The sequence below is a fragment of the Bacillus rossius genome, chromosome 7 (genome assembly GCF_032445375.1).
Source record: "Bacillus rossius redtenbacheri isolate Brsri chromosome 7, Brsri_v3, whole genome shotgun sequence".
NCBI classification, from domain to species: Eukaryota; Metazoa; Arthropoda; class Insecta; order Phasmatodea; family Bacillidae; genus Bacillus; species Bacillus rossius.
Window position 1 is genome coordinate 70,239,564 of NC_086335.1, and position 27,645 is coordinate 70,267,208.

At 38.2% G+C, this 27,645-nt stretch overlaps 3 protein-coding genes across 3 annotated transcripts; all 3 read left to right on the plus strand.

Moving 5' to 3' along the window:
• Positions 1 to 6,327: 6,327 nt before the first annotated feature.
• On the plus strand, positions 6,328 to 8,119 carry LOC134534490 (cuticle protein 6.4-like). Its single transcript, XM_063372968.1, has 2 exons — positions 6,328 to 6,393; positions 7,724 to 8,119. The coding sequence occupies exons 1-2, from the start codon at positions 6,382 to 6,384 to the stop codon at positions 7,976 to 7,978; spliced, it is 267 nt and encodes an 88-aa protein (XP_063229038.1). The 5' UTR covers positions 6,328 to 6,381; the 3' UTR covers positions 7,979 to 8,119.
• A 9,104-nt stretch (positions 8,120 to 17,223) lies between these two features.
• LOC134534491 (prisilkin-39-like) lies at positions 17,224 to 20,605 on the plus strand. The gene is made up of 2 exons (XM_063372969.1): positions 17,224 to 17,317; positions 20,060 to 20,605. The coding sequence occupies exons 1-2, from the start codon at positions 17,306 to 17,308 to the stop codon at positions 20,435 to 20,437; spliced, it is 390 nt and encodes a 129-aa protein (XP_063229039.1). The 5' UTR covers positions 17,224 to 17,305; the 3' UTR covers positions 20,438 to 20,605.
• A 1,476-nt stretch (positions 20,606 to 22,081) lies between these two features.
• LOC134534492 (cuticle protein 6.4-like) lies at positions 22,082 to 23,599 on the plus strand. Its single transcript, XM_063372970.1, has 2 exons — positions 22,082 to 22,150; positions 23,085 to 23,599. Exons 1-2 carry the CDS (start codon positions 22,139 to 22,141, stop codon positions 23,421 to 23,423), a joined length of 351 nt encoding a protein of 116 aa, XP_063229040.1. The 5' UTR covers positions 22,082 to 22,138; the 3' UTR covers positions 23,424 to 23,599.
• Positions 23,600 to 27,645: the final 4,046 nt, after the last annotated feature.

Genomic DNA, 27,645 nt, shown 5'->3' on the forward strand with positions numbered 1-27,645 from the left:
TAAGACTTTTAATGCTTATGTCTAAACTTGCTTTGAGGCAACGATGTTTTTTTCCTTCTCTTCCTAATGTAAAAAAAAAAATTGTCACTGAGCTTTAAAGGGCTATAGTGAATAATAAATTCTGTGTTGATTAATTTTTACTTTCAAAAAATGTCTTAGGCCACTTTTTTCTGTATTTTCATCAAATGTTTGCTATTACGTGAGTTAATCATTTTTGAAAACCTCTTGAGAAAATTACATCGTATAAGAAATATTGGAAAATAAGTTACTCGATTTGATTCAGCTTAAGCCATTTGGAAATATTATTTGCTTATAGAAAAAATCAAACAAATGATCATAGTAAAAACTTTTATAGCAACTAAAAGTATTAAATAATATCTCTTAGCCCCGAAAATGTTTTTAACTCCATAAGATTCAAGACAGTGCATGTCGAATTCAATGCAAATCTATCCATTGACAAAGTTTAACAATCCTGGGTTCGCCAAGGAGAAGGATAGGAAATTACCAGTCCTTACTGTATGACTGTGTGGCGGAAAAGTTTCCTAGCCCTGTTTGTTTTATAAGGGTGCCGCCTGCAAGTGCTACGTTATGCATCCCGCAATACTCTGCAGTTCTGCTCGTAGCCTAATTCCACGAATTTGGAGCTTTTACTCGACAATACGAAACTCATTTGTAACGAATGAATAAAAAAAAACTGTAAAGAAAGCAATTTAATATTATATTTTCATTCAGTTCTGAGCTATGTTTAAAGTTTTATGTCTCTACCTCATCGGGAAATTAGTTTAAAATCAATTGCTCAACCACTGATAAAACCAGCTGAGTGGTAGACATTCTATAGTTCGTGCATTCCTTAATCCGGCACCAATAGAGCCGCTCAGGTTACCGGGTGGCTCAGACAGTTTACAAACGCCGTCAGAGCGCAGCACTGCTCTGCCTGTGGTTATGGCTCACTCGGAGTTCAAACTTACTGTCGGTTTCACTTCAGCTGAGGGTTTTATAGCGGGTTACATTTTGTATTTAACGCAAACAATTTGGAAATACTTTTTTTAAAGTGATACATATTATTCATCGGTATACCGGATTTGTAAGGAGTAGCATCGTGAATGGAACAGAAACCGCATAGAATGGAAATGCTTAACCATAGTGCTGCCATCTGTGGTGGATAGCGCAAACCAAAGTTCACAGAACAAAAAAAGGAAACTTTATAGTATTACCTGTTTAGTTAATTTTAACAAGAAAAAAATATATTAATATTATTCCTTGACGAAATTTTGATCTTAAGCTATGGTTAAAAATGGTTTCAAGTATTTTCGCTTTCATCGGAGGTGTTTCATTATATAGCTTAAAATTTCCCTCTGCAAACCCGAATGGTTCGATAGTGGACGGAGCCGCTCCGGCAGCGCGTTCTAGCGGCGGGTTGTGGAACTACATGTGATTCGCGTCACGAAATTTAGTTGAAAACACCATTTCTGAATATATTTATCACTCTCGGTGTTATATTACAGAATTATAACTGGAACTCAGTGTCCGAGTTTCGTATTACAAGTGTATTTGCAACGTGAGGACACATTAGTTCTCTCGTTACTACCGAGGTAAGATGCTACACTTCATTGGCAAGTACAGAACCACTTATAGAACGAGTATGTAAATTATTTCCAGCTCTGTCGTGAATTGTGAAGATGTTGGTAAGGAATATTGATGAATACCAGATCGATTCTGATAAAATTTTTCATACCCTACCTCCTTCCATCACGTCTCAACCTTTCTGGAGCTCACCTTTATATCAGTTGTAGTAATTATACTGTGAAAAGATAACATTATGTCTTATTCATTCATGTGGCCATATTGAGTGTTTATCATATTATGTTTGAATAATTGTAAAATATATATTTTTTAATTGTTTAAAATCTTTGATCTATATGATTTATCTTTCACTACATTGACACAGAAACGCCTTCTTTTAGTAATCACTTAACTTACAAATTACCATCTTTGCACCACAAATTTTTGGATTTTAATTAGTACTTAAAATTTACTTCATATAGTACTTTTCATTTTGTTTAATATATATTATTTTCAATATTTAAGGGAACAAATGGTTTTTCTAATTTTAAACTTATAGAATGAATGGTCAAATAATGTTATTAAAATAATAAATTTTATTGAGTGTTGCCATTAATAATTATTTTACGTTTATTGTCAGGTGTTTACTTACATCGTCGTATTCCCGTTGGAACCATGATTAAAACGTATAAAATTTCCTAGTTACTTGACTTGTCCGTAACAATTCAACAATAAAATATTCATATTATACTTAACAATCTATAAAGAACGATTTTACGCAGACCTTTGCATTTTTCTTTCTACAGCGCTTTTTACGTGAACAAAGACTTCTGAAATATATTCAACAAGATTTAAACCACCTGCAGTTTTAGGTCAAAGCAATGCATATTCTGTGAAAAAATCTTCCTTACACCTTAAAACCGATTATGAGCCAGCAACCGTAGACAGACAATGCTGTTTTCTTGTTGGGTGTAAAATAATAAAATAAATTACCAGTTTCATCATAAAAAACACTTGTTTGTTTATAAACACTGATTCTCCTGATAAATTATCGATGATAAACAAGAACAAGAATTTCATCATATTAGTTGAAAGTTATTTAAAACTTTAAATTTGATTGCAATTTCACGACTACTGACTATAAAATGAATACAATTATTTCATAGTTGAATTTTACACAATATTCTGCGTAATACTTAAAATTATGACCGTGGAAAGAAATAATTACGCCCTGCTGTGAAAGTTAAGAACATGGAACAAACTATGCAGCAATATGTTAATGATTGATAATAACAACAAATAATATTGCTTCAGGCTTGAAGACTCATAATTTTGTTATAATTTCTTTGTTTTGTAGTGCATTTCAACTTTAAAGAATTTATACACTTCTATAAATTTTCCCATAAGCGCTTCATCCCAATCTTAAAGCGTTTGTTACGCCGAGAGCTGGCCTCTTGTGGTGCGACTCCACACGTATATGCCTACTTGCTCGTCTAGATATGCATCTTGAAGTGAAAACCCTTTCACCCGTAAACAGGTTTTCAGAAATTTGTGAATTAGTTTCATGATATTTGCTTTCGCGCCAAATAATAATTCGACAAGTTTCGGAGAACCTGTCAATATCAAACCCGCAGAATCAGAAGGACTGAATCGTGAAAAACCCAGTAAAAAAATGGTTTTCAAGATGGCTGCCAATTCACTAGACGAAACCCTCAATGACAAATATTATTTTACAATATTTTTTGTAATTAGTTTTTGCTCATTGTGTTTTACAGTCTTCAGAAATATTTCTTAAATTATGTATTATAATATTCCTAAAAGTTTTACTTGTTTTAAAAATGTATAATTTTGTAAACATAATTTTTCTTTCCATTATTTATTATGTTAGGCACAATAGAAATCAATGAATCTAACTCCACTATCTTATAAAATGTTTTATACCTATAAAACACTACCGTGGCTGACGACTGAATGACAGACAATGCACAGCCTAAAACGGTGGACTTAAAGATGAGAAATTCGGAGGAAATATTCCTTGAGTACCCTAGGGGGGGGGGGGGGGGTTATGAAGGAGTGATTCTATGAAAATCAATATCTAAAGGAGTGAAAAGAGGAGGCAAACTTTGTATGCAGCGAAATACAAATTACTGACACATTCATCACGAATAATACAGAACTATAAAACATAAATAAATGAAAATGGGCACGTATATTACTTTGGCTATATAGACATACGCTAAGAAATGATTTTACAAAAACCCGCTACCATCGGGAAGTGTGGTTGCGGGAGTTTTAAAGAAAAAAAAATTACCTATTTTCTATGCTATTGCATTCTTGGTGCATTCTTCGTCTCCGTAGGGCTGACCATTGCATTGTTGATGCCTTTTGCGTGTCCTAGCGACGCTGTAGTTCTTTACTCACTTTCAGATCTTAATCAGCTCAAAAGGTTTGCTGAAAGGGCTGGCTGGGGGGGGGGGGGGGGGTGGGGGGCGACAAATTCTAAAGATTTCCTTTGTCTTTGAAGTGTATGTCCTTCACACTTAACCTGAAAACTAAGCAGAGCAGGGTACTTTAGTAAGTATAGCAATATTCTTACAGCGCGCCACTTCCACGAAGTTATATAAAATTCCGGAAATTAGTTTCCGGACCTTAGAGACGTTCCTATATTTACCATGAAAACATCTTTGCTTTATTTCTACTGGTTTAGGGGAAATCACAGATAATAAGTTACATTACAATACCTGTACATTGACGCGGCTGAAGCCATTTTTTTCCCTTCCCGTGTGGGTCTGTGTGTACGTGATTTAGAGAACTTGAGTTAAATAATGAAAATTGTCGATTAGTTTAGGTTAGCTAAATTAAAAAAAAATACTTTAAAACTATGTGGGCGGTTGTTTGGGTTACGTATAGCTACTTATATAATTGGTAATTCCAAAGCAAACAATAAAAAAAATTTTACAGTAATTTTAATGTACTTATATATACTAATTCAGCCAACCGTTCATAATGTTTTGAAGTATTTGTAATGTCGCTAACCTAACATAAAAGACCATTCTCACATTTTAACTCAAGTTCTCTAAATCACACACACACACAGACCCGCTCAGGAGAGAGAAAATGGCGGTGGCGTCGTCAATGCACACGCATTGAAAGGTAAGTTATAAACGGCGATGTCTCACAAACCATAAGGAATTTAGGAACGCTGATTTAAGGGAACATACAAGGAAGTCTCAGTGTTAGAAAAAAGTATTTTCGGAATTTTACTATTACTTCACGGAAAAGCTCCGCTGTAAGAATATTATCTCTAGTATTACACCAAGATGAAAATTAGAATACCTTTTTGTAGTTTGGAAAACTATCACGGAAACCAAATCCAAGCACTTAGAAAAAATACAAATTTAAGTTTTTAAAATAACCTTCGAAAGATTTCATTCAAAAGATGCACCGTTTAACTATCATGTAATGTTACACAAATGTAATACTCTCTTAAAGCTACAAGCTATGCCCTAGATGCATACCTTATCATAATTTTTTTTATAAATTATGGATCTAAAGAGATAAAAGAGCATACGTCTCTGAAAGGTCTAGCATACAGTCATCGAAACAATGAAATAATTTATAAATTGATTATACGTTGTGTATTAATGATTGCAGTAAATTGTTCGATCCTTTTATTAATGCTCATAAAATCCATATTAATAAATTAATAGTACAGTCACATGATAAATATATAGTATTTAATTTATAGTAGTATAAACAAAAAATTTCCATAGATTATATATTATAAATACACGTATATTTAATGTGAATTACTTTGATTTAATTTTTTTAAGTAGTAGTATTTTCAATGCTTTGTGTATGATTGCTTGGAAATCGGCATTCAAACTTCATATTATATTTATTTTCTTATTTATTTTCCTTTTCCTTACATATTTAGAAAGTGCCAATATTTTTTAAATTTATACCTATTAATATTATCAATTCATAAGTGTGTTTGGCTGTTTTTCCTTCATTCACGCAGCAACGGAGACAAAGGATCGAAATTTTTTTTTGCATACCGATAGTTTATGGGCCAGAGAATGGCATATATGGCATATAATTATGAATTTCCATCCCAAAGGTTGTGGAAAAGAGGGTAGATTCAGTTTTATAAAAGAAATCATTGGAGGTAGGTCATAGGCACACACAAACAGTGAGTTTTTGTGATATTTCTGTATGTCCACCGCACGGTCATATAGTAAAGGTCTGGGGACCTCCTATCTTTTATCTTGGCGAAACATGTCCGCTTGGTGAGGCTCGCCTGCTGCTAGCGAACTAGAGGCTGTGATAACAGTAACTTCGTCAATAGATGCCGTTGTCTTGAGGTCGTAAAGCGCTGTCGTTTGGCGGGTGTCCGTCACGTCTCTACCAGGGGTGACCGGTCTCACTTCAAACTGAAGTTGATGCGTAGCCTCGATACACAGAGATTCTGGGCAAATGAGCGGGACTTTTAAAAAACAAAATTCCTGGTTTTATCAAGTGCGTGTCCCGCAGACTTGGAGCTCGGGCGCCGCCGGGCGCTCCGGCCGAGTGAAGGGGGCCCGGTGCAGCGGGGCGCAGACCCCCGGACACGGAGGACAGCCGCGGGCCTTGGGCCGGACGGACCCGGCCGACCTCGACCTTGGGACTCGCGACTCGGCCGCGGCCGACGCCCTGCCCGGGGGAGGAGTGGGCGTCATCTGGAGCGAGTATATAAGCCCCCGTGGCGGGCGACCAGGCACCACTCGCTCTCCGAGTCCTCCGAGTCCTCCGAGCGCCAGACATCTCCCTCTCGCCGCCATGAAGGTCCTGGTGAGTGCCTGCTCTTCCTCGCCGAGTGCGCTCCGGCCGCGCTTCCTGTGGAGACATGTTGCAACTCTGCACAACACGTGGCTGTGCTTATTTCTGCATGTGTTATAACTCTGAGTACGTTACATTCACGATTATATGTTTTTAAAACCACTGAAAAGATAATCGAATATTCAATAATTGGACTTGACTATTTTTTTTATAATGTTCATGAATGTGCGCAGTGAGTTCTGAAAAGATAGTTTCACGGAACGGTTTTTTACAAAATAACTTTAACAACACAAAGCATAAATGCCAGGACAAGAATCTAAAACCAACTCTACCACGAACATTATTTTGTAGTGATACAGTTGTTTTCATTAAAATAAAAAATTATAAATGTATGTAGTATACTATTTTCTGAATACAAAATTACAGCGTAGTCACAGAAACTTAGATTGAATCATAGAAAAAAATATTTTGCTGTCAAGAAAAACTAGCTGTACAAATGAAAGGAGAAATTTATTTTCTGATCGCCTAAAAAAAAAATATTATTCTGTTAACCGATGTAATTGGGCGCGTAGCCGATAGCCGTTGGATGTTAGAAACTAATATTCTCTTCTTTTTTTTTGATGGCCTGTCGTACTCCCTCGCTAATAATGCAAGCGTTCCCCACATAGAGCACTAACGGAAATGCTGACGAGTTTTCACGAATGGGGTGCACAAATTTGACAAAACATTTAAATTTTTACGAAGCGTTTCTGGAAAGTAGGTTTGAATTTTTTAATACTGCAAATACTCACTATGAATCCACAAATTACTTGTCCTGGTGATGGTTATCTTAAATAAATTTTGCTGTTAGGTACTTAAGAGTTAACAGCAAAAATCATACTAGCATTATAAATATAATTTTGTGTATACCAGTATAACGGGCTTTGATTTCGGCGAACGACCGTAAACTGGCCTATAAAAATTTATTTTGTGTCACCATTATTGTATTTGAATTCAAATGCACTGAGTAGTGCCAATAAAAATATCTTACTGGTCAGAAAATCTAATAAAGTTCACTTGTTAAATTGGAGTCTGTTAGGAGGCCATATTTTTGTCCGATGTTCCTACGAGGCTGGTTTAAGCCACCTTCAAATGCACATCTACCCTGAAGATGGCTAACGAGGCCTGCCGAAACGTCAGATACAATATAAAATCCACATAGGTGACATAAAACCTGGAGTTAAGAAGTTGATAGTCAAGCTGCCAACTAGAGAGATTACGATCGTGGCTACCTTGAATGACTCGTAAAATTGCTGTTCAGTTTCAAATTAACTAATTAATTTGTGACGGTGTGTTGTTGCAGGCTTGTGTTGTCCTCGCCGTGCTGGTGGCTCTGGCCTCGGCCGAGGAGGCCCAGAAGGACAAGAGGTACGTGTCCGGTCTGGGCTACGGCGCCATCCCCGCAGTCGGCTACACCGGCTACGGCTACTCCGGCCTGGGCTACGCCGGCGTCCCCGCCGCCGGCTACGCTGGTCTGGGCTACTCCGCCGCTGCCTACCCCGGCTACGGCTACTCCGGCCTGGGCTACGGCTACCCCTACGGCTACTCCACCTACTGAGCCACGCCTCGCCGCTCTGACGACCTCCCCCCTCACCCCCTCACCGGCCTGCTCGAGACCACGGGATCCAGGCCTTGCAATGTACCGAGGAAACATTCTAAATTTACTGCACTGTGATAAATAAATCCATTTCCCATCCAACATGAATTATTATTTTTTCTGCACCTAAGCCTCTAACTCACATATGTACCTTTAATTTAGTCTTTTTATCATAATTTGTGTATTTACTTAGCAATATAGCTAAACTGAAAAAAAGGTAATATTTTTATTACCTAATGAAAAAAAGTCAATGCCATGAAAATAAGGAATAACCAAGTAATTGAAATCTTACAAGGAAACAAAAAAATATTTATTAATACTGTTTCTTTAACAAATTTAAGTTTAGCATATATTATCAAATACAATTTTATTCATTGTATTAATAATATTTCGTTTATTCCAGACACAACCTTCTTATGTGATGATATTGTAGTAAAGTAAAAGATGAAAACCCATTTTTTAACGAATTACGTAGAGGCGCAATGAAGAATGTAAAAATTAAAAGAGGGTTTTTCTACGTAAGTGCGCCAACAAATGATTCGCTACTGCGGTGGTCTGTCATGTGGAGCACTGAAGACTTATTTTCAGGGATAGTTTAAAGGAAATGATTTCCTGGTATAAGACCTACATTAAAGAAAAATAAAATCACTGTTTTTACTTAAGACCTTTATTGCTTACGTCTAAGCTTGTTTTGGGGTGACAAGGTTTTTTCTCTTCTCTACCAAAAGCAAAAAAAAAAATTTATCACTGAGCTTCAATGTCATTGATAGGGTTATAGTGAATAAAAATTTCTGTGAACATTAATTTCTACTTTCATAAAAATTCTCAGACCACTTTTTTTTTTTTGTATTTTAATTAAATGCTTGCTACTACGCAAGTTAATCAGTTTTGTAAAAATCTTGAGAACATGACTTCGAAATAAGAAATATTGAACTAAAAGTTAATAAATTTGATTTATCTTAGGTGGGTTGGAAATATAATTTACACGTATAAAATAATTAAATAAAAAATCATATTTAAAAACCTTTTTACGAACTAAAAAGTATAAAATTAATTATATTCACCCCGCAGATATTTATAACTCCATACAGATTCAAAACATATGCACTAAAAACGACAGTGCCTATAAAATTAAATGAAAATCTATATAATGACAAAGTTAAACTAAACTTTTACAAGCATCATAAGCTTTTCTAAGCTAATGGGCTCGCTAAGGAGAAGTATAGGAAGTTACCAGAACTTACTATATGACTGTGTGGCGGAAATTTCTCCTAGCCCTGTATGCGTGGTAAGAGTACCGCCTGCGAGTTCTACGTTATGCATCCTGCAACACTCTGCAGTTCTGCTCGTAGCCTAATGGCATTAATTGGGGGCTTTTGCTAGACATTACGAAACTCATTTGTAACGGACGAACCAAAAAATAAAATAATAAGAAAGCTAGTTAATAGTGCATTTTGATCAAGTTATGATCTATTATTAAAGTTTTATGTGTCTACCTCATCAAGAAATTAGTTTAAAATCTATCGGAAAATTAGTAGGGAACAGACAGACTATAAGTGAGTTTATAACGTTTTAATACGTGTTAGCATAAAATTAAAGACTACTTTTTTTTCCTCAAGTGAAACAATAATAAATTTGAGCTTGAGTTTTGTAAAATAAAGAGTGACAATGTTCCTGGCCAATCACGTGAGTGATGTTTGTTTGAAGCAGTAGCAGCCTCTGCACATGAAATGGAACCGACATGATTCAACCACTGAAGAAACCAGCTGAGTCGTAGACATTCTATAGTTCGTTGCATTCCTTAATCCGGCACCAATAGAGCCGCTCAGGTTACCGGGTGACTCAGAATGTTCACATACGCCGCCAGAGCGCAGCACTGCTCTGCCTGTGTTTATGGCTCGCTTGTGGTTATCGTGTCTGTCGGTTTCACTTCAGCTGTGTGTTTCCTGTTTTATAGCGGGTCACATTTTATATTTAACGCAAACAATTTTGAAATATTTTTTATGTGTTTTATATTATTAGAGACTTGTAAAATTCGCGGATTATTTCGCGATAGGATAGAGTCCAAATACTTTTGACATTATTTTGCTTCAGTGATTGGGCCACAGTTTATCTGAAGGACTCTGGGCCATTAAAAAATCTTTAACAGAAGAATAAGTTAATCACGATCATTCCAGTCAACAGGTGTTACTAGTAGGTAACCAATCAGCAGATGTAATTTGGACGAGTGCGTAGAGGATCATAGAGACTATCCTTTAGGGATTTGAAATCGCGAATTTTACAGGTCTCTACATATTATATATCGGTATTCCTTGTCACTACAAAGGTTTGAGGTTATTTTCAAGTAAGTTTATAACTACAGCACTCTTATTTATATGTTTGGTATTAAATTTTCTGAACCGTTATTTTACAAATACTTTTCAGAGTTGTAAAAATGGTCATTTGTGCGACCATTAACAACTCTAAAATAACGTTTAATATATATTCTTCGAGAAAATTTGTGATACAATATGTGATGAAACGGAGCCAACGGAATATGTTTCCAGGAAGACTCATTAGTCATTATTGATGAGAAGAAAATTAATCAGCTAATTCTGAGCGTGAGACTGAACCTTGAGACGCTTATACAAACGAAATTTACCCTCCATTTTACATTTAAAAAATTGGTTGTCTGTAAAGTCGGTTTGTGGACGATAGTTTAACGTGACGTCATAACAAAACATTGATGAAATGATTGCATACTTTTATGAATAAAATGGAATAAGATTTATTGAATTATCACTATTTTGTGTGAATACAAAGAAGGAGTGAAATGAAATCTATAATTTAATTGATAAATTTACTTAAATTTGCACGCATTAATTCAAATATGTTTATTACTTTAACGAACAGATTATTTTAACTATAAATTTTATACATGTTTGCTATTTAACTTCTTCCAATCTGTGTTATTCTGTTAAGGATAGGACGATGATAGGAAAAGTAGGAAACGAATGGGAGTGTTTCAAGTTTAATGTGCCCCGAAAAAGTCAAATCGATGGTTGTTCCAATCGAGTGAAAGAGAGATAGATGCGGCGCAAGCGTACAATGAGCGTAACGGGACAATGTGTGTAACGGGACACTTTTTCGTGCCTGCAGCCGGCGTTCATCGATTTGTTGGACGTTGTCACGTCAAAAAATCATATATTTCCGTAACGCACCTTTAAGCTCCACAATTTCCACGAAAATTGACCACATTTAGAAGAGTGTCTGTCGCGTGAGTGACTTGTCTGTACTGGAGGTGAGCCCTCTGTGAGCCCCCCCCCCCCGCCCCCCCCCCCCCCGCCAGGCTCGAGTGAACCAGACACCTCTGTCCCGCGCCCACCCACGAGTTACAGCCAGTGGTTAGCCTTGGTTCCTGCCGCTGTTGTTTATTTCGCGAGGCTAATTCGCTACCGCCATATTTGCGAGCAGCGTGCGGCGCCGCTGCCCGAGATGGAGCGACCTATCGGACGACATAACCTCTCGGTGACAGCTCCCAATCGAATTTGCAAATCACCAGGTGTTTTATATTTACTGCCTAAAGAACAATAAGCAACATTTAGAATTAAAAATATATTACACTTTAAAGGTTGGGATAAATTTGCACTGTCTAAAAACCGGTTCCAAATACAGTAGCTAAGATTCCGCAATAAAAATCAATTGTAAATAATAAAAAAGTATTTTAAACAGATATATCAATAATATTATTCACGTTTAAGCTAAATTTAAACACAAACACGTATATTTTTGTAAAATATACAAGATGCCACAAGCATGGCAAAAACAGGATCTTATAACTGAGGTAAATAAGAACTTCTAGCAAAATAAGGTTTCCAGAAGTCTCCATACTTATTATTTAAATATTGAAATAAAAATTAGTGCGTGTACTTATGTACGCACGTTAGAATTTATAATTACTTGGCGTGATAAAAAACTAACTTAAAATTTGCATGAAAATATTCAATATAAATAAAATAATAAAACGACTGGAGTGATAATAAATATGGTTGGTTTATAAGCACATTTAATTTTTATTTGTCTAGAGCCTTTTTTTTGAATGAAGCTTTTTTTCATCCTGGAAATATTTAGTTGGATGATGCGCATGTATCGAAAAAAATTCAATCTCGCCTTTTTTTCATAACGCGCCTAAAGAAGTATAACTTCAATGAGCGAAAAAAAAACAAGTATGCAGCTGTAAATACGTGCACGTATAGCAAGTTGCATATCACCGGGTGGTCAGACGCGCGCTCAAGCAAGAGAACTGCAAGCAGAGTGTTTCAGGGATGGTGGCTAAGATAAAGTTGATAATGGAGCGCAACAATGTGGCCTCTTGCTGATATCGAGAGATAGTGAAACAATCCTTGGAACTCGATGCACACCTGTGTCCTAAACGGGTGTGATCCTCAAAGGAAGTTCAAAAGCTGTATAGGTATTTCTGTTTTAAGAATGAAGTACACACAAAAGGGCATAGAAACATTTAGGTTATAAATTATCGCACAAGCACGATTTATCTGCATTAGTTGGAAGCAAGTCAAATGTTGCGCCGTCGCTTTGAAATAAATGTTTCCCGTGTTTCCACAAGCCGTATGACTGAGTGCTGTGTAATATGTGTATTCAAACACACAAGACGCTTCATATTCCTTACATGTCTGACTGATCGAGCTACGCGCTCCTTCGATGAACGCAACGGGGCTATTCTTCGACGGGAGACACAGCCTGCTGGCACGCAACCCGCCGTGCATTCACGTACTGCGCTTGCAGCATTGCCTATACTGACCTTCCCCCAAACTGTGTTAGGCCGTAGCCGCCAATGGTGATATTTTATCGACTTATTTTATAAGGCGAAGTTAATGCGTGCCACTTTGTCTACAACTTCAAGATACAAAAATTTCACAAATAAGTAAATTATATTTATGGAACTACGATAAACGTAACTAAATCAATTACCGAGATAATGGCCACACTTTTAAAGGACTATAGTAAAAAATGAAGAACTGAAATTAATATTGATAGCCAGTAAAAATAAAAGAGAAACACGTATGTAAAATATAAGGTGATAATATAATTTGATGTTTTCAAAACTAAAAAAACTAAATTAAAGAAAACAATTTTACGGACTGGTTTATACACAATACCTAATGCTAACAATAATGAAAAAATATGAAACCTAAAAAGTAAAAAAAAAAATAATTAAAATCCCACTCATTCATTAGTAAATAATCATACATTACTGACACCACTTTTAAACCTTAGCATGGGGGTTTTGGTAAAATATCTGAATAATGATCTCTTAAAAATTTAGTGTATTTGTGTATTGTCTGTTCACGCAAAAAATGCAAAATCATGACTAGATGATAGAGGGAAAGTGTTGGACTTTGCTGATTAAAGCTGGGTTTTCTGCGAGCGAATCCTGCAGCATTCTCCCCGCGACCCACTGTTCGCGCTACAGGCCCGCGCTCAGCGGCTACTGAGCGGCTACTCAGCGGCTACTGAGTGCGGACTTCAGGGATAGTTGCCCAGCGAATGAGGCCCTGATATCGGGCGCACACCCCACACGTCACATCCCCACTGATATCATACACGTGAAGGTGTGTTCTTCTGTTCGTCCTTTCACACAGCAGCTAAGCAACGGATCAACATGATTTTGCATATAGATAGTTTACAGGCCGGAGAGTGACATAGATTAAATTTAAACATGGAATTACATCCCTAAGGGAGTGAAAAAAGGGGTGAATTTAGTTTTACAATAGAAATTCACAGGAAGTTGGTCATAGGCACACAAAAAGCGAGTTTGTCATTTATCTATGTCCGCCACACGGCCATATAGTAAGATCTGGCAATCTCTTATCCTTCTCAGCGAAACTCATCCGCTTAGAGTAGCCAGCAGCTGCTAGCGAACTAAAGGCGCTACTAATAATTAAGTTCAGGACTTCGTCAATAGGTGACGTTGTCTTGAATTTGTAACGCGCTGTCCCTTGGTGCGTCCGTCCCGTCTTGCCTAGGGACTGCCTTGTTAGGAAGCATTGCAGCGGGTTACAAACATGAAGCGAGATGAGTCGTGCTAAAATTGGTTTATTGCACCAGGGTAACAAACAATCAACAACAACAAGGGACATAAGTTTCTCTGCTACCACAATGTGAGCAAGGACACCTGGGCAGCACTGCAAAATAATACAACCAGTCGTTATATGATTAAAATTTGTATCCTATTAATTATTCAATGTATTTAATTATATGAACCAGAATTCAAAATCAATCACTAAAGTATGTGTTTTAAAAGCACATATTATATAATTTTTATTTGTGTGTAGATTTTTTTTTTCATTCTGTAAAAATTTCACTGCAGGATTCGCACGTATCGTGCAAACACACTCTCATCAACTTTTTTTTTTCCTAAACGCGACTGAAGAAGAATAACTTTAAATAAAATTGACGCGGCGTGTGTACGACTGCATAAAACTTTCGATGCGATGCGCAGACGATAGTTCCGTAACAGCGTGTGAGCGGACGATAGTTCCGTAACAGCGTGTGAGCGGACGATAGTTCCGTAACAGCGTGTGAGCGGACGATAGTTCCGTAACAGCGTGTGAGCGGACGATAGTTCCGTAACAGCGTGTGAGCGGACGATAGTTCCGTAACAGCGTGTGAGCGGACGATAGTTCCGTAACAGCGTGTGAGCGGACGATAGTTCCGTAACAGCGTGTGAGCGGACGATAGTTCCGTAACAGCGTGTGAGCGGACGATAGTTCCGTAACAGCGTGTGAGCGGACGATAGTTCCGTAACAGCGTGTGAGCGGACGATAGTTCCGTAACAGCGTGTGAGCGGACGATAGTTCCGTAACAGCGTGTGAGCGGACGATAGTTCCGTAACAGCGTGTGAGCGGACGATAGTTCCGTAACAGCGTGTGAGCGGACGATAGTTCCGTAACAGCGTGTGAGCGGACGATAGTTCCGTAACAGCGTGTGAGCGGACGATAGTTCCGTAACAGCGTGTGAGCGGACGATAGTTCCGTAACAGCGTGTGAGCGGACGATAGTTCCGTAACAGCGTGTGAGCGGACGATAGTTCCGTAACAGCGTGTGAGCGGACGATAGTTCCGTAACAGCGTGTGAGCGGACGATAGTTCCGTAACAGCGTGTGAGCGGACGATAGTTCCGTAACAGCGTGTGAGCGGACGATAGTTCCGTAACAGCGTGTGAGCGGACGATAGTTCCGTAACAGCGTGTGAGCGGACGATAGTTCCGTAACAGCGTGTGAGCGGACGATAGTTCCGTAACAGCGTGTGAGCGGACGATAGTTCCGTAACAGCGTGTGAGCGGACGATAGTTCCGTAACAGCGTGTGAGCGGACGATAGTTCCGTAACAGCGTGTGAGCGGACGATAGTTCCGTAACAGCGTGTGAGCGGACGATAGTTCCGTAACAGCGTGTGAGCGGACGATAGTTCCGTAACAGCGTGTGAGCGGACGATAGTTCCGTAACAGCGTGTGAGCGGACGATAGTTCCGTAACAGCGTGTGAGCGGACGATAGTTCCGTAACAGCGTGTGAGCGGACGATAGTTCCGTAACAGCGTGTGAGCGGACGATAGTTCCGTAACAGCGTGTGAGCGGACGATAGTTCCGTAACAGCGTGTGAGCGGACGATAGTTCCGTAACAGCGTGTGAGCGGACGATAGTTCCGTAACAGCGTGTGAGCGGACGATAGTTCCGTAACAGCGTGTGAGCGGACGATAGTTCCGTAACAGCGTGTGAGCGGACGATAGTTCCGTAACAGCGTGTGAGCGGACGATAGTTCCGTAACAGCGTGTGAGCGGACGATAGTTCCGTAACAGCGTGTGAGCGGACGATAGTTCCGTAACAGCGTGTGAGCGGACGATAGTTCCGTAACAGCGTGTGAGCGGACGATAGTTCCGTAACAGCGTGTGAGCGGACGATAGTTCCGTAACAGCGTGTGAGCGGACGATAGTTCCGTAACAGCGTGTGAGCGGACGATAGTTCCGTAACAGCGTGTGAGCGGACGATAGTTCCGTAACAGAGTGTGAGCGGACGATAGTTCCGTAACAGCGTGTGAGCGGACGATAGTTCCGTAACAGCGTGTGAGCGGACGATAGTTCCGTAACAGCGTGTGAGCGGACGATAGTTCCGTAACAGCGTGTGAGCGGACGATAGTTCCGTAACAGCGTGTGAGCGGACGATAGTTCCGTAACAGCGTGTGAGCGGACGATAGTTCCGTAACAGCGTGTGAGCGGACGATAGTTCCGTAACAGCGTGTGAGCGGACGATAGTTCCGTAACAGCGTGTGAGCGGACGATAGTTCCGTAACAGCGTGTGAGCGGACGATAGTTCCGTAACAGCGTGTGAGCGGACGATAGTTCCGTAACAGCGTGTGAGCGGACGATAGTTCCGTAACAGCGTCTGAGCGGACCTTAGTTCCGTAACAGCGTGTGAGCGGACGATAGTTCCGTAACAGCGTGTGAGCGGACGATAGTTCCGTAACAGCGTGTGAGCGGACGATAGTTCCGTAACAGCGTGTGAGCGGACGATAGTTCCGTAACAGCGTGTGAGCGGACGATAGTTCCGTAACAGCGTGTGAGCGGACGATAGTTCCGTAACAGCGTGTGAGCGGCCTGACGTCACGAATGCCAACTGAAATGAGCCGCGCTGCCCCCGGGAGCTGTCAGTGATTGGTTCCTGGGAAAATTCAGGGAGGGAGATCAGACGCTAACACATTTCTCACGGACAGAAGGGGTTTCCGGAGCTCACGGAGTCGTCGTTATTCCGGTTCATGTCCGAGCGAAGAGGGAATCTGTTCCATGACCTTCAGCACAAGATTCTCCCCCCTCCCTACACCATCTTCCCGCGCATCTTCTTCTTCACGGACCATCGCGGGCCCAGTCCTACCACACACACACCTCCCTGTCTTTTATACGGGACCAGAATACTCATTAAAATGGACATCAGCGCCTCCTCTCTCTCGCCTACAGGATGTGAAAATGCTAATAGAGAGACGGAGGATGGAGCTGCGAAGCTGACCTCGGGGTCAGAGTGTTCTGTGGTCGACGTCGAAACTGGTATTTTTTTTTCCTTTTCTTTATACACATTTGCGTGGACCAGGAATAAAATGGATGGGGGAGGGGGATCGTTTGCAGTTCGGACCAATGCGGCCAGGCGCGTATATAAGCCTGGGCGCTCGTGAGAATACTTACTACTCCCTCTCTTGAGCATCCAGAGACCACAGCAGGACTCCGAGAACACTCTTCGCTGACACCATGAAGTTCCAGGTGAGTGCAAGACTGCGTCCATTCTCGCCGATCACTTTCGCTCGTGCAACGTCTCTGCCGAAATTTACAAGTCCGGTAATCAAATATACAATAATTACGCAGTTTTATAAAAAGATACAAAACGTAGAACAGAGGAGATACCCTATTCTTAGACCTACTTTACATTTGAGCGATCAATAATTTTGTCAAATATAAGTGTACTGACTTGCGATTCTCACCAAAATAATAATATCACTACACGTTGTTAAATTAGGAAAATAAACTATAAATACTTCAATGACATCTTCTTATCTTAATCTTGGGATGAAAAGGTAATAACATTTTAACAGTTCAATAACGTTGTAAGTTTTTTAATATTATGTGTTGTGAAAAGTTTTTAGTTCGTATAGTTGTAAATATATTTTTAAAAAGTTTAAATAATAAGACAACGTGAAGCACACACATTTATAATTAACTTAATAAAAATATTCTTAGTTTAAACAAGTAATATTATCTCTATTCACGTCTCAATAATAATTATTTAAAGAGTGATTTGCACCATTTTTGGTGCAGGAGCTTAATTTCTGAATGGCGTGCACTGCGACGCTGTTGTTGTTCTAAATACTTTTCAAACGCGTGTACTGTGTCATTGTTTCTACCCTGAGAAGCTTTTGGCAAAAAGACATTGGTCGGAGAAAACAAAACTAAAGGTTTCTTAAAATCTTCTGACACTGAAAATCACACCTTTTGACAGTTTATATTTTAGTTAGAAACTACTCAACTGATTTGATACGAATGTTTTATATACAAGCATTTACTACATTATATGTACATATTTTGAAATCAGGGCATGTAAAATTCGTGATAACATGTAAAATCATCAAAAACATTAATCAAATGAAAACATACTTGATATAATCTACATGAAAATCTATATTACAACATTAAAATCGAAAGCAATGTCGCATTGCTATTCAGATAACGACTATACCACCCTAAAACAAAATCCATGCAAACAATTCTTCAGGGATGGTATGTGAACTTACCACAAAAATATATTTTTAATAGAAATATTAATACCATATTACAACAGTAGCTATTAAACAAAAAGCGAACACTAGGTCTATAGTTTATCCACATTGATAGTTAAATTAAATTAATAGCGTCCGTGTTTGAACACAAAAAAACTGTAAAAAAATTATATTTTTAATTTACATAATAGATGGTCGATTTTAACAAAAACATTTATTTCATTGAGTCCCTAAAATTAAATATCACAAACAACCAACTTGATATTGATAAAAATTCAACTTAGAGTTGACACCTTATTAAATAATATTCTGGATAAAAATAAAAAAATTAAAAAAAGAGGGTCATAATTATTAAAAATTTGGAGTTTTTGAAAAGTTCTAAAATCCCCTTTCTGCGCCAATTTATTAGATAGCGTGAAAACATATTTCTGTTACGTAATCATGAATAACCCTACTATCGATAATTCTATAAAATATAATATACCATGCATTTGGAAATAATATATTTGCAAGTCTTATGCGGCAAAATGTTTTAGTGGGTAGCTTTGTCTATTATTACTGTAAATGTTTTTACTATTATAAATTTGCAAGTTATTTGCATAAATAAGCCATATTTTTATATAACTCGTCAAGTTAGCTGAATAAAATTTAATTTTTAAAATTATAAATGGCAAAAGTTACACGATTTAAATTTCTTACCATATATGTCTTTCAAAAAATGTTTTCCCTTCAAAAGCATTATATATTTAATTTTATTCTGATTTTTTTTAATATAAGGGTTATAAATTATTCTATAAAACAAATTTGTTTTCACAGTATCCATCAGAGTGAATTTTATAACTTTTGCAAAATGCCTATAACTAAATACTATTTTTTTTTAAATTTTGGTCTATCAACTGTAATCGGCTTGACGTTGAATTATATAACACTATGTATGTTAACTGAACACATTTGATAACAAAAAATTAATCCAACTCACTTGAAATATACAATTTTAGCAATTCTGCTTTGACGTTTTTGAAAGTATATTACTTTGTTCAACCAAATAAATAGTTTTGTCCATGCTGGCTTATAAATTTAACACTCTAATTCACCTTAAACGGTAGATACTTGCATTTTCACACAATTAGTTTCGTTAGGACAATTGTTTAGTACGTTTTACTTAAAATGCATAGCAAATTACGTTTCGATGTAAGTTTGGTCACCAAATTACGCTACGCGTTGTATACTAATGGTTAAAAATCAGGTAAGCAATCATTAATAATTTTTTTTAACTAACTGAGTAATGTTCAAAACACATTAACTCGGCAGAACTTTCATGCACTAGGTAAAACTAAGTTGAAGGAAATATTGGTGAAGAAGTAAAATAAGAAGCCGAGAATGGTGCGATGTAAATAATTCTAGTTCCAAAACATAACGCAATGCAGAACGGTGTTATTTACTAATTGGTAATTTTTTTTGGATTTTAATATTAAAAACAATTAATTGCACTTTAAAGTAAATTTAAATGAAGTCAGATGGCTCACATTATTACAGATGTGACAAAAAAGAGCAACATGTCGGTCAGTCTTTTCATTAGTGACGATTTTCAAACGCTAAGAATCGTTATCAACGTATGTATGTCGACCTGCTTGCTCAGCTATGACTTAGGAATGACGGATGCTGCTGGAATGTGCTTCACAGAAACTGAAGTGACTGAGTGTTACATGTTGCCTTGTCTGTGCTGTCGCAGGCTTGCTTTGTCCTCGCTGTGCTGGTGGCGTTCGCTTCAGCCGAGGAGCCCAGCAAGAACAAGAGGAACGCGTATGGCTACGCCGGCATTCCCGCCAGCGGCTACTCAGGGCTTGGCTACTCGGGCTACTCAGGCCTGGGCACCTCAGGGCTTGGCTACTCGGGCTACTCAGGCCTGGGCAACTCAGGACTCGGCTACTCCGCTCTGGGCTACTCCGGGGTCGGCTACCCCAGCTCTGGCTACTCCGCTGCGGCCTACCCCTCGTACGGCTACTCCGGCGCAGGCTACCCCTCGTACGGCTACTCCGGCGCAGGCTACCCCTCGCACGGGTACTCTGGCGCAGTGTCTGGGTACCCCTACGGGCACTCCACCTACTAAAACCGCTACCGGCCGTTGCTCAGACTGTGATACTTTGTTCACCAGGGATGCACCATGTAATTCATTTCGACTTCAACTGAATAATGTTTAGGCATTGAGATGCTAGAAACACACTAGACACCACTGGTTATGTACAGTTTCTTGTGACAAATAAACCATCATATCTCATAACCTTGTTTATTTTATTGTATCCTATTATCTGCTAAGTTTTTGTTTGATTTTCAGACTTTTCAATTTGTAATATTTCTCAAAAAAAAAAAAATTCTGCGGCCATTGTGTTATAAACTGTCTTGGCGCCTGGGTCACCTGCGCTGCGGTAGTAGAGAAACAGAAAATATTATTAATTAATTTATTAAATACTTATCATGATATACTATGACTGGTTTAAAAAATTTCATAAATATTTAAAAGGGTCTCTACAAATGTATTTTCAAAGAAACTTTGCTTGACAGATACAAATTAACATGATTTGTCCAAATATTATTTTCAAACAAAAAATTATTTAAATGAAAATTTTATTTAATCACGTCTAAGAATGGTTTTCACTTTATAATATATTAATGACGTGGCAGTAGCAAATAAAACACAACACGTCCCACCACAATATGTAGCAGTAATGGTAACGGGACCAATTTTTAATACTTATTATTAGAAAGACGTGATAATATTAACCTTTTTGACGTGACAACGTCTAATAAATCGATGAACGCCGGCTGCATACACGAAAAAGTGTCCCGTTACGCGGTGTCCCGTTAGGCTCATTGTACGCTTGCGCTGCACCTATCACTCTTCCACTCGATTGGAATAACCATCGATTTGACATTTTCGAGGAACATTAAACTAGAAACACTCCCATTCGTTTCCTACTTTTCCTATCATCGTCCTATCCTTAACAGAATAACACAGATTGGAAGAAGTTAAATAGCAAACATGTATAAAAGTTATAGTTAAAATAATCTGTTCGTTTAAGTAATAAACAATTTTTAATTAATGAGTGCAAATAAAATTAAATTTATCAATTAAATTGTAGATTTCATTTCACTCCTTTGTATCCATACAATATAGTGATAATTCAATAAAAAATGATTCAATTTTATTCATAAAAGTATGCAATCATTTCATCAATGTTTTTTTATGAAGTTGTCACGTTAAACTATCGTCCGTAAACCGACTTTACAGACAACCAATTTTTTTTCGATAATAACTTGTGATGTTAATGTCTGATGAAACATTTGCGTGCTGGGAAAATTGTGTAGTTGCTTTCTCCTTAAGGAAGCGCTGCGTTTTGGTTTTGTGAATCGGCAGAAGCATACTGGTCTAGCCAGCGCTTCCTGGGCGCGGGTTGCAGAGGATACACGCCTCTCTGAACCACAGGCACCACGCAGGGAGCTGCTCCGAGACGCCAACCCTGACCTCAAGCACAACGAGCAGCGACGTGTCAGCAACCAGGCCGCCGGAGACACTCAACCGTGAAGAACTTTTAAAAATAACGAATAAGGAAAGAGAATACCAGGCCCGTTAACCTTGTCGACGGCGGTCTACATTCTAAGTCGGTTCACTTGCATGTGTGATCGGGGAAGGGGTGGTCTTGCTTGTTAAGCCTAGTATATAAGCCCCGGCGTGAGTGCTTATACTTCACCACTGGCTAGCCTGCAGTACCCGAAGCCCAGAGTCACTCCCACACACTCCATCTCCGACAACATGAAGGTTCTGGTAAGTTGGCAACCCTGAAGACTTCAGAAAGATCCTAGCACAGTTGGCTCGGGTCTGGCCGAGACATTTTGACGTCCCTGGCTCATTGTTTGAAATACATCTGTTTTTTTTGGACTTTGTTTGCTAGGAAAAGACTAAAGCGAAAACTATTAACAGGCATGTGAAACTCCCGATAACCGGAAAACATGCAAATTCAGGTCCATAGCTGAAAGCTCTGCCTATAACACCAGTGGCCATTATTGTTAACGTACATGCCGCTAGAATCGTATAGGTCCACTAACTTCTCAGTCAACTCACCATTGTTTTATAAAAAAATATTTTCGCATTTCTCGAAGAGCTCAGCAAGACAATGATTATTATTGCTTCTAAATGAACCCACCACAATTTCTCTTTTCTGTCGCACCTGAAATATCATCACTATTTATACCTATGGCGAGAAACGTGAAACAAATCATAATTAGCGCCCTTGTAACTTGTTCAGATCATGAATAAACGAAAGACGAACTTATTTTCGTTAGGACACAGTGTATCCAACACTTTTCTTTACCAATAACTAGAGAACGGAAAAAAATTCGCGGGTTCAAGGACCTTCAGGATAGACTCCATTATCCACCACACACTCGGGCAAATGCCACAAGTACATTGGCTGCTGACTTGTGAGTCGTCTCGACTGTGTGGGCCTGTGATTAGACACTTCTATGAGTGAGGGTCTCTAATTGACCCTCAGTCCTCCAGACTAACAGTGAACCAATGGCAGAAGCAGCACTGAGGTATACTTATTGGAATTTTAGCATAACACGAAATGAATTCGCGAATTTTTCAGGTCTCTACTAAATAACAATTCCCCAGTCGCACAAAAATGAAGTGAAAGTGAGGAAATATGACTTGTGAGGTTAAATTATTGCTCAACATTAATCAGTTTGAGTTGTTGCAGGCTTGTGTTGTCCTCGCCGTGCTGGTGGCTCTGGCCTCGGCCGAGGAGTCCCAGAAGGACAAGAGGTACGCGACTGGTACTTCCCTGGGATACTCCGGCCTGGGCTACTCTGGCCTGGGCTACTCAGGCCTGGGCTACTCTGGTCTGGGATACTCCGGTCTGGGCTACTCTGGCCTGGGCTACTCAGGCCTGGGGTACTCCGGCGTCCCCGCCGCCGGCTACGCTGGTCTGGGCTACTCCAGCCTGGGCTACTCCGGCCTGGGCTACTCAGGCCTGGGCTACGGACATGGCCTGGGCTACTCCGGTCTGGGCTACGGGTACTCTGGCTACCGTGGGTAACCAACCATCGCTTTGAAAGGCTTCTTCCTCCCAGATACCACACTCACAGCTCTTCGAAACTCTTTCGCGCTACCCTCACCACCTGGAAACTACACTTTCAGCACCAGAGAAGAAATGAAAGCACCAATGTCACTGTACAGTTTCTGTTGAAAATAAATGAAATATTTCCTTTTTAACCTGATTATTTTTTTCCTATCCAAGCCACTTTTGGTTTATTTTTGTTACTTTTTCCTAGATTAAGTTTATCTGAGAATTATGAAACATTTTACACTCTTAAACCAAAAGTTTCGGTGATTTAGAATGAGATAAACAAAGGCTTTTGATCTTTATCAGATATGTGACGACCAAATAAAATACAGTAAATATTTTCAGACTTTTTATAAAAACAGAATATGTAATTAAACTAACACATATTTACGGATGAGGCAGTTTAAGGTCGCTTAGTAGGAATTAGGTACTTTCATGGAACTTCAAATAAAATGTAACAATCTAGGCAAACCTGTAGTTTTTACTTAATAGGTTTTACTGATTAATATATTAATAATTTTTAGCAGTTATGTTTTATATTTCATTATAACGCACAATTGAGTTTGGAGCTTGCAAAGATTTTCAAAAATAATAATTAAAAACTTGCCATTTTTTAATTGAAATAATTATACAATTTAAAGCTACTCTAAGTGTGAAATATTATGCCTTAACACAAACCGGATTTAGATGGACTATAATCTATATAAATGATTAAATGAGAAAAAAAAATGGATTTTAAAAATTGTTTCATAAAAGGTTGTGATTAAAAAAAATCTGACACAAGACGCTGTAGATTAAACTAAAATTGTTAAACTACAAAATTAAATAGGTGTAACTCTTGAAAATTATTTTTTAGTAAATATACATTATGCTTGTACTGCGAACCCACATTAATTAAAAAAAAAACATATTTTAAAATATATAGTTTTATTAGTTTCAGGTAGCATTCACTTTATAAACTATAATTATTATGTAGTTACAGATTTTGTGAGTTCGTAATTGGCATTTAAGTTTATATCAAGAAAAAATAAAGTATATTTCAGAAAAAAAATTCTGCAAATCACACTTATACATTATACGTATTATATATTACGTAATAGGTATTACGGTAGAAATATAGATTTGTTTATACTTAACATGGTATAAATTATTATCAACATGTAATTAATAAAGATTATATTTGTCTATACTTAGCAGCATTAACATTTATGTTGTAAAACATTTTATACCAACACAACTTTTATTTAAATAACTAGGTAAAAGACCTGATAGTCCCTAAATAGTATGCACCTAGCTACACAGTATGCACCACTTATTCTTTGATGCATTCTCAAGCCATTTCGTCAGGAAGAAATTATCCTCAGTCAAATGCAAGCTAGCTTTATCAATATTTTGAATGGAATGTTTTCATGGAGGTTAAGTTTATTGATCGGGTACGATTAAATGAGGAAAATTCTTTGAAATAATGTAACCAGTTATATGTGAAGCTCGTAATAAAATGTTTTTCGATAAAATATTTTTAATATAATAACGCAATAATATAATTAACTTTTATTAAAATAACCGCACATAAAATCGTCCATATACAAGTGAATTACTTGCAATGCTTATAACCCTAGTAAAAATATATATATTTGAAAGCTAATGAATGTTGCTAAGTTGCGAGTGAGATATTGTGTGAAAAATAATCTTCCAGAGAAATCTTCATAACACTATGGATGAAGGATTGGGTACCAGTTATATTGGAAGCTTCAAAATGAGCTTATATGAAACATTAATCTTGGTGAAACGGCTTCAGAGTGAAGCGCTATTTAAGACAACGGGATGCGAGGCTGGGTCGATCTCGCATCGTCACGCCGTCCCCTTGAAACGGTGGGAACGCAACCCGCGTGGCGGAACATCACCGCGGGCGGCCTGCCCGGTTCCGGCAGGGGCAGGCCGCTCGCACCTCGCTGCTTGCGTAAGCACGCACCCGCTTCGTTGCGGCGGCTGACACCAGGGGCGCTGCGACCGTGATTCATGCGGCGAGGCCGTGATTAAAGCCAAGCTTCGTCTGAATCAGTCGGCGGGAATTAAGGAGTTAGTAAACGTACCTTTGTGTGCGTGCGACCCCGTTAGCAAACGAGATTTCTTTTTGATATTTACTGGCACCTACAACTAGAAAAAAGAGCACTAAAAAAACTTTGTATAAAATAATATATGTTCAAAAATACTTTTTTTTAATGCGTGACGTAAAATCAATCGATGTGTTTATGAAAGATGTAACGATGAATTTTTTTTTTTTTAAGTGGAACTTCTTTGCTGAGGGGGAAGACATTTTTGATCGCATGAGGGGAATAGTTAGGTAAGCGGTGGAGAACTGGTGGAGGATAGTGCGGTCGAATGGGAAGACGGCAAGAGAGGGGATAGGTGCGTAGTGTGGCATTCTATATGCTAGTTGTAACGGCCAGTAGGAGAGACGGCAGGGGAGAGGGAGAAATGACGCAGGGGTGATGCTACGGAATTATCGTAACGCTGCTGGTGTTTATCTACTCAGTTTTCATAACGGCTAACGATTGAAGTTTACCACATTAATTTTATTTTGTTTAAAGTATCTACGTTTTATTTATTCTTGTGGAAGAGAGTTACTGATTTGTGTTATTAACTTTTATAAGTATCATATTTTTTTTCTGTAAATAGTGTAATTAAAAATGTAAAAAATTATACATATCTATTCCTAACAAGCAACATATTCACTTCTTTCGTGCGTGAACTCCATGCACACTTTTTATATTATTATTTTTTGTTTTAGAATATATAGCTGAAATTTCTTGTAAACAAAATTAAGTAGTAAGTTATTTAGGAAATATATTCGTCTCTATGTCAAAACTTTGTAAATTCTTAACGTCGACGTTCAAAATATTTTTTTATTACAAGGAATTTTAAATTTACTTACATATGAATGATTATAAAAACAAATACTTTTTGAAATTTTTTTTCTTCGATTCTCAGATACACAATGAACACCCAAATCGAACAAAAAGTGTATTAAGTGGCTCTTTAAAAATTTTTTTGCAAGTTTTGGGAATACTGCAGACCTCCTTTTGTGAATGTAGTGCTTGGAGGTGCAGTGCTATAAAGCATGTGGGCCAAGACGGCGAGTGCTGGTTGATTCAGGAACACCCTGTGGGCGTCAGAAGGCGCGCTCTAGCAGTCAGGGCCTAACACTGTGTGGAGTGCAAGGTCATGCGAGGGCCGACATTACCACACACCTATCATTAGGGACTGGAAAAATTCGCGGTTTCAATGACTACTAGGATAGACTCCACGATTCTCTATGTACTCGGGCAACTATCACCTGGTCATTGGCTACCGACTCGGGACACCTGTTTACTGCGATTCTTATGATTCGATACTTCTTTTGTTGAGTGTTTGCCATTGGCTCAGAGTCCTTCAGGTAAATTGCGGTCCAAACACTGACGCAGCATTAAGCTGAACGAGTTTGGATTCCAACCTGGCTCGAAAGGAATCCGCGAATTTTTCCGGTCTCTACCTATCAAGCATTCTCACACAATCACAGACATGCGCATACGAGTATATATATATATATTGGACATATGCTTGATCCCTACTGATATTATAAATGCAGAAATGTGTTTGTCTGTTTGTACTTCTTTCACGCAGCAACGGAGCAACGGATCGACATGATTTTTTTTGCATATAGATAGTTTATGGACCGGAGAGTGACATAGATTAAATATAAACATAAAATTCCAACCCTAAGAGAGTGAAAAAAATGTAAATTCAGTTTTATAATATAAATTAATAGCAGGTAGGTTATAGACACACAAACAGTGAGTTTGTCATTTCACGGTGATCCATATTTAAACTCCATACATTATTTTCAAAATCTATAGTAGACAAAATATTATTTTGTTCAGCTGAAAATTGAGCTATATTATAGGTTCAAATGTGTTTTTTTAGATGTAAACAATTTGCTGATTATTTCAGTTAAAATGCAGATATAAGCTTTCAAATTATCATTAAACCTGACTTACTTTCCACAGAAAAATTTTTTTGAGAATGCGATAAATTGATAGCTAAAAATATATTTCCACTTAAGCTTTCCTTCTTTTCCTTAAAAAAACCTGCTACCTCAGTATAAGCTAATTGCAGCAATTACAAACATCATTCCTGTCTACGCTGCTGAATTCAT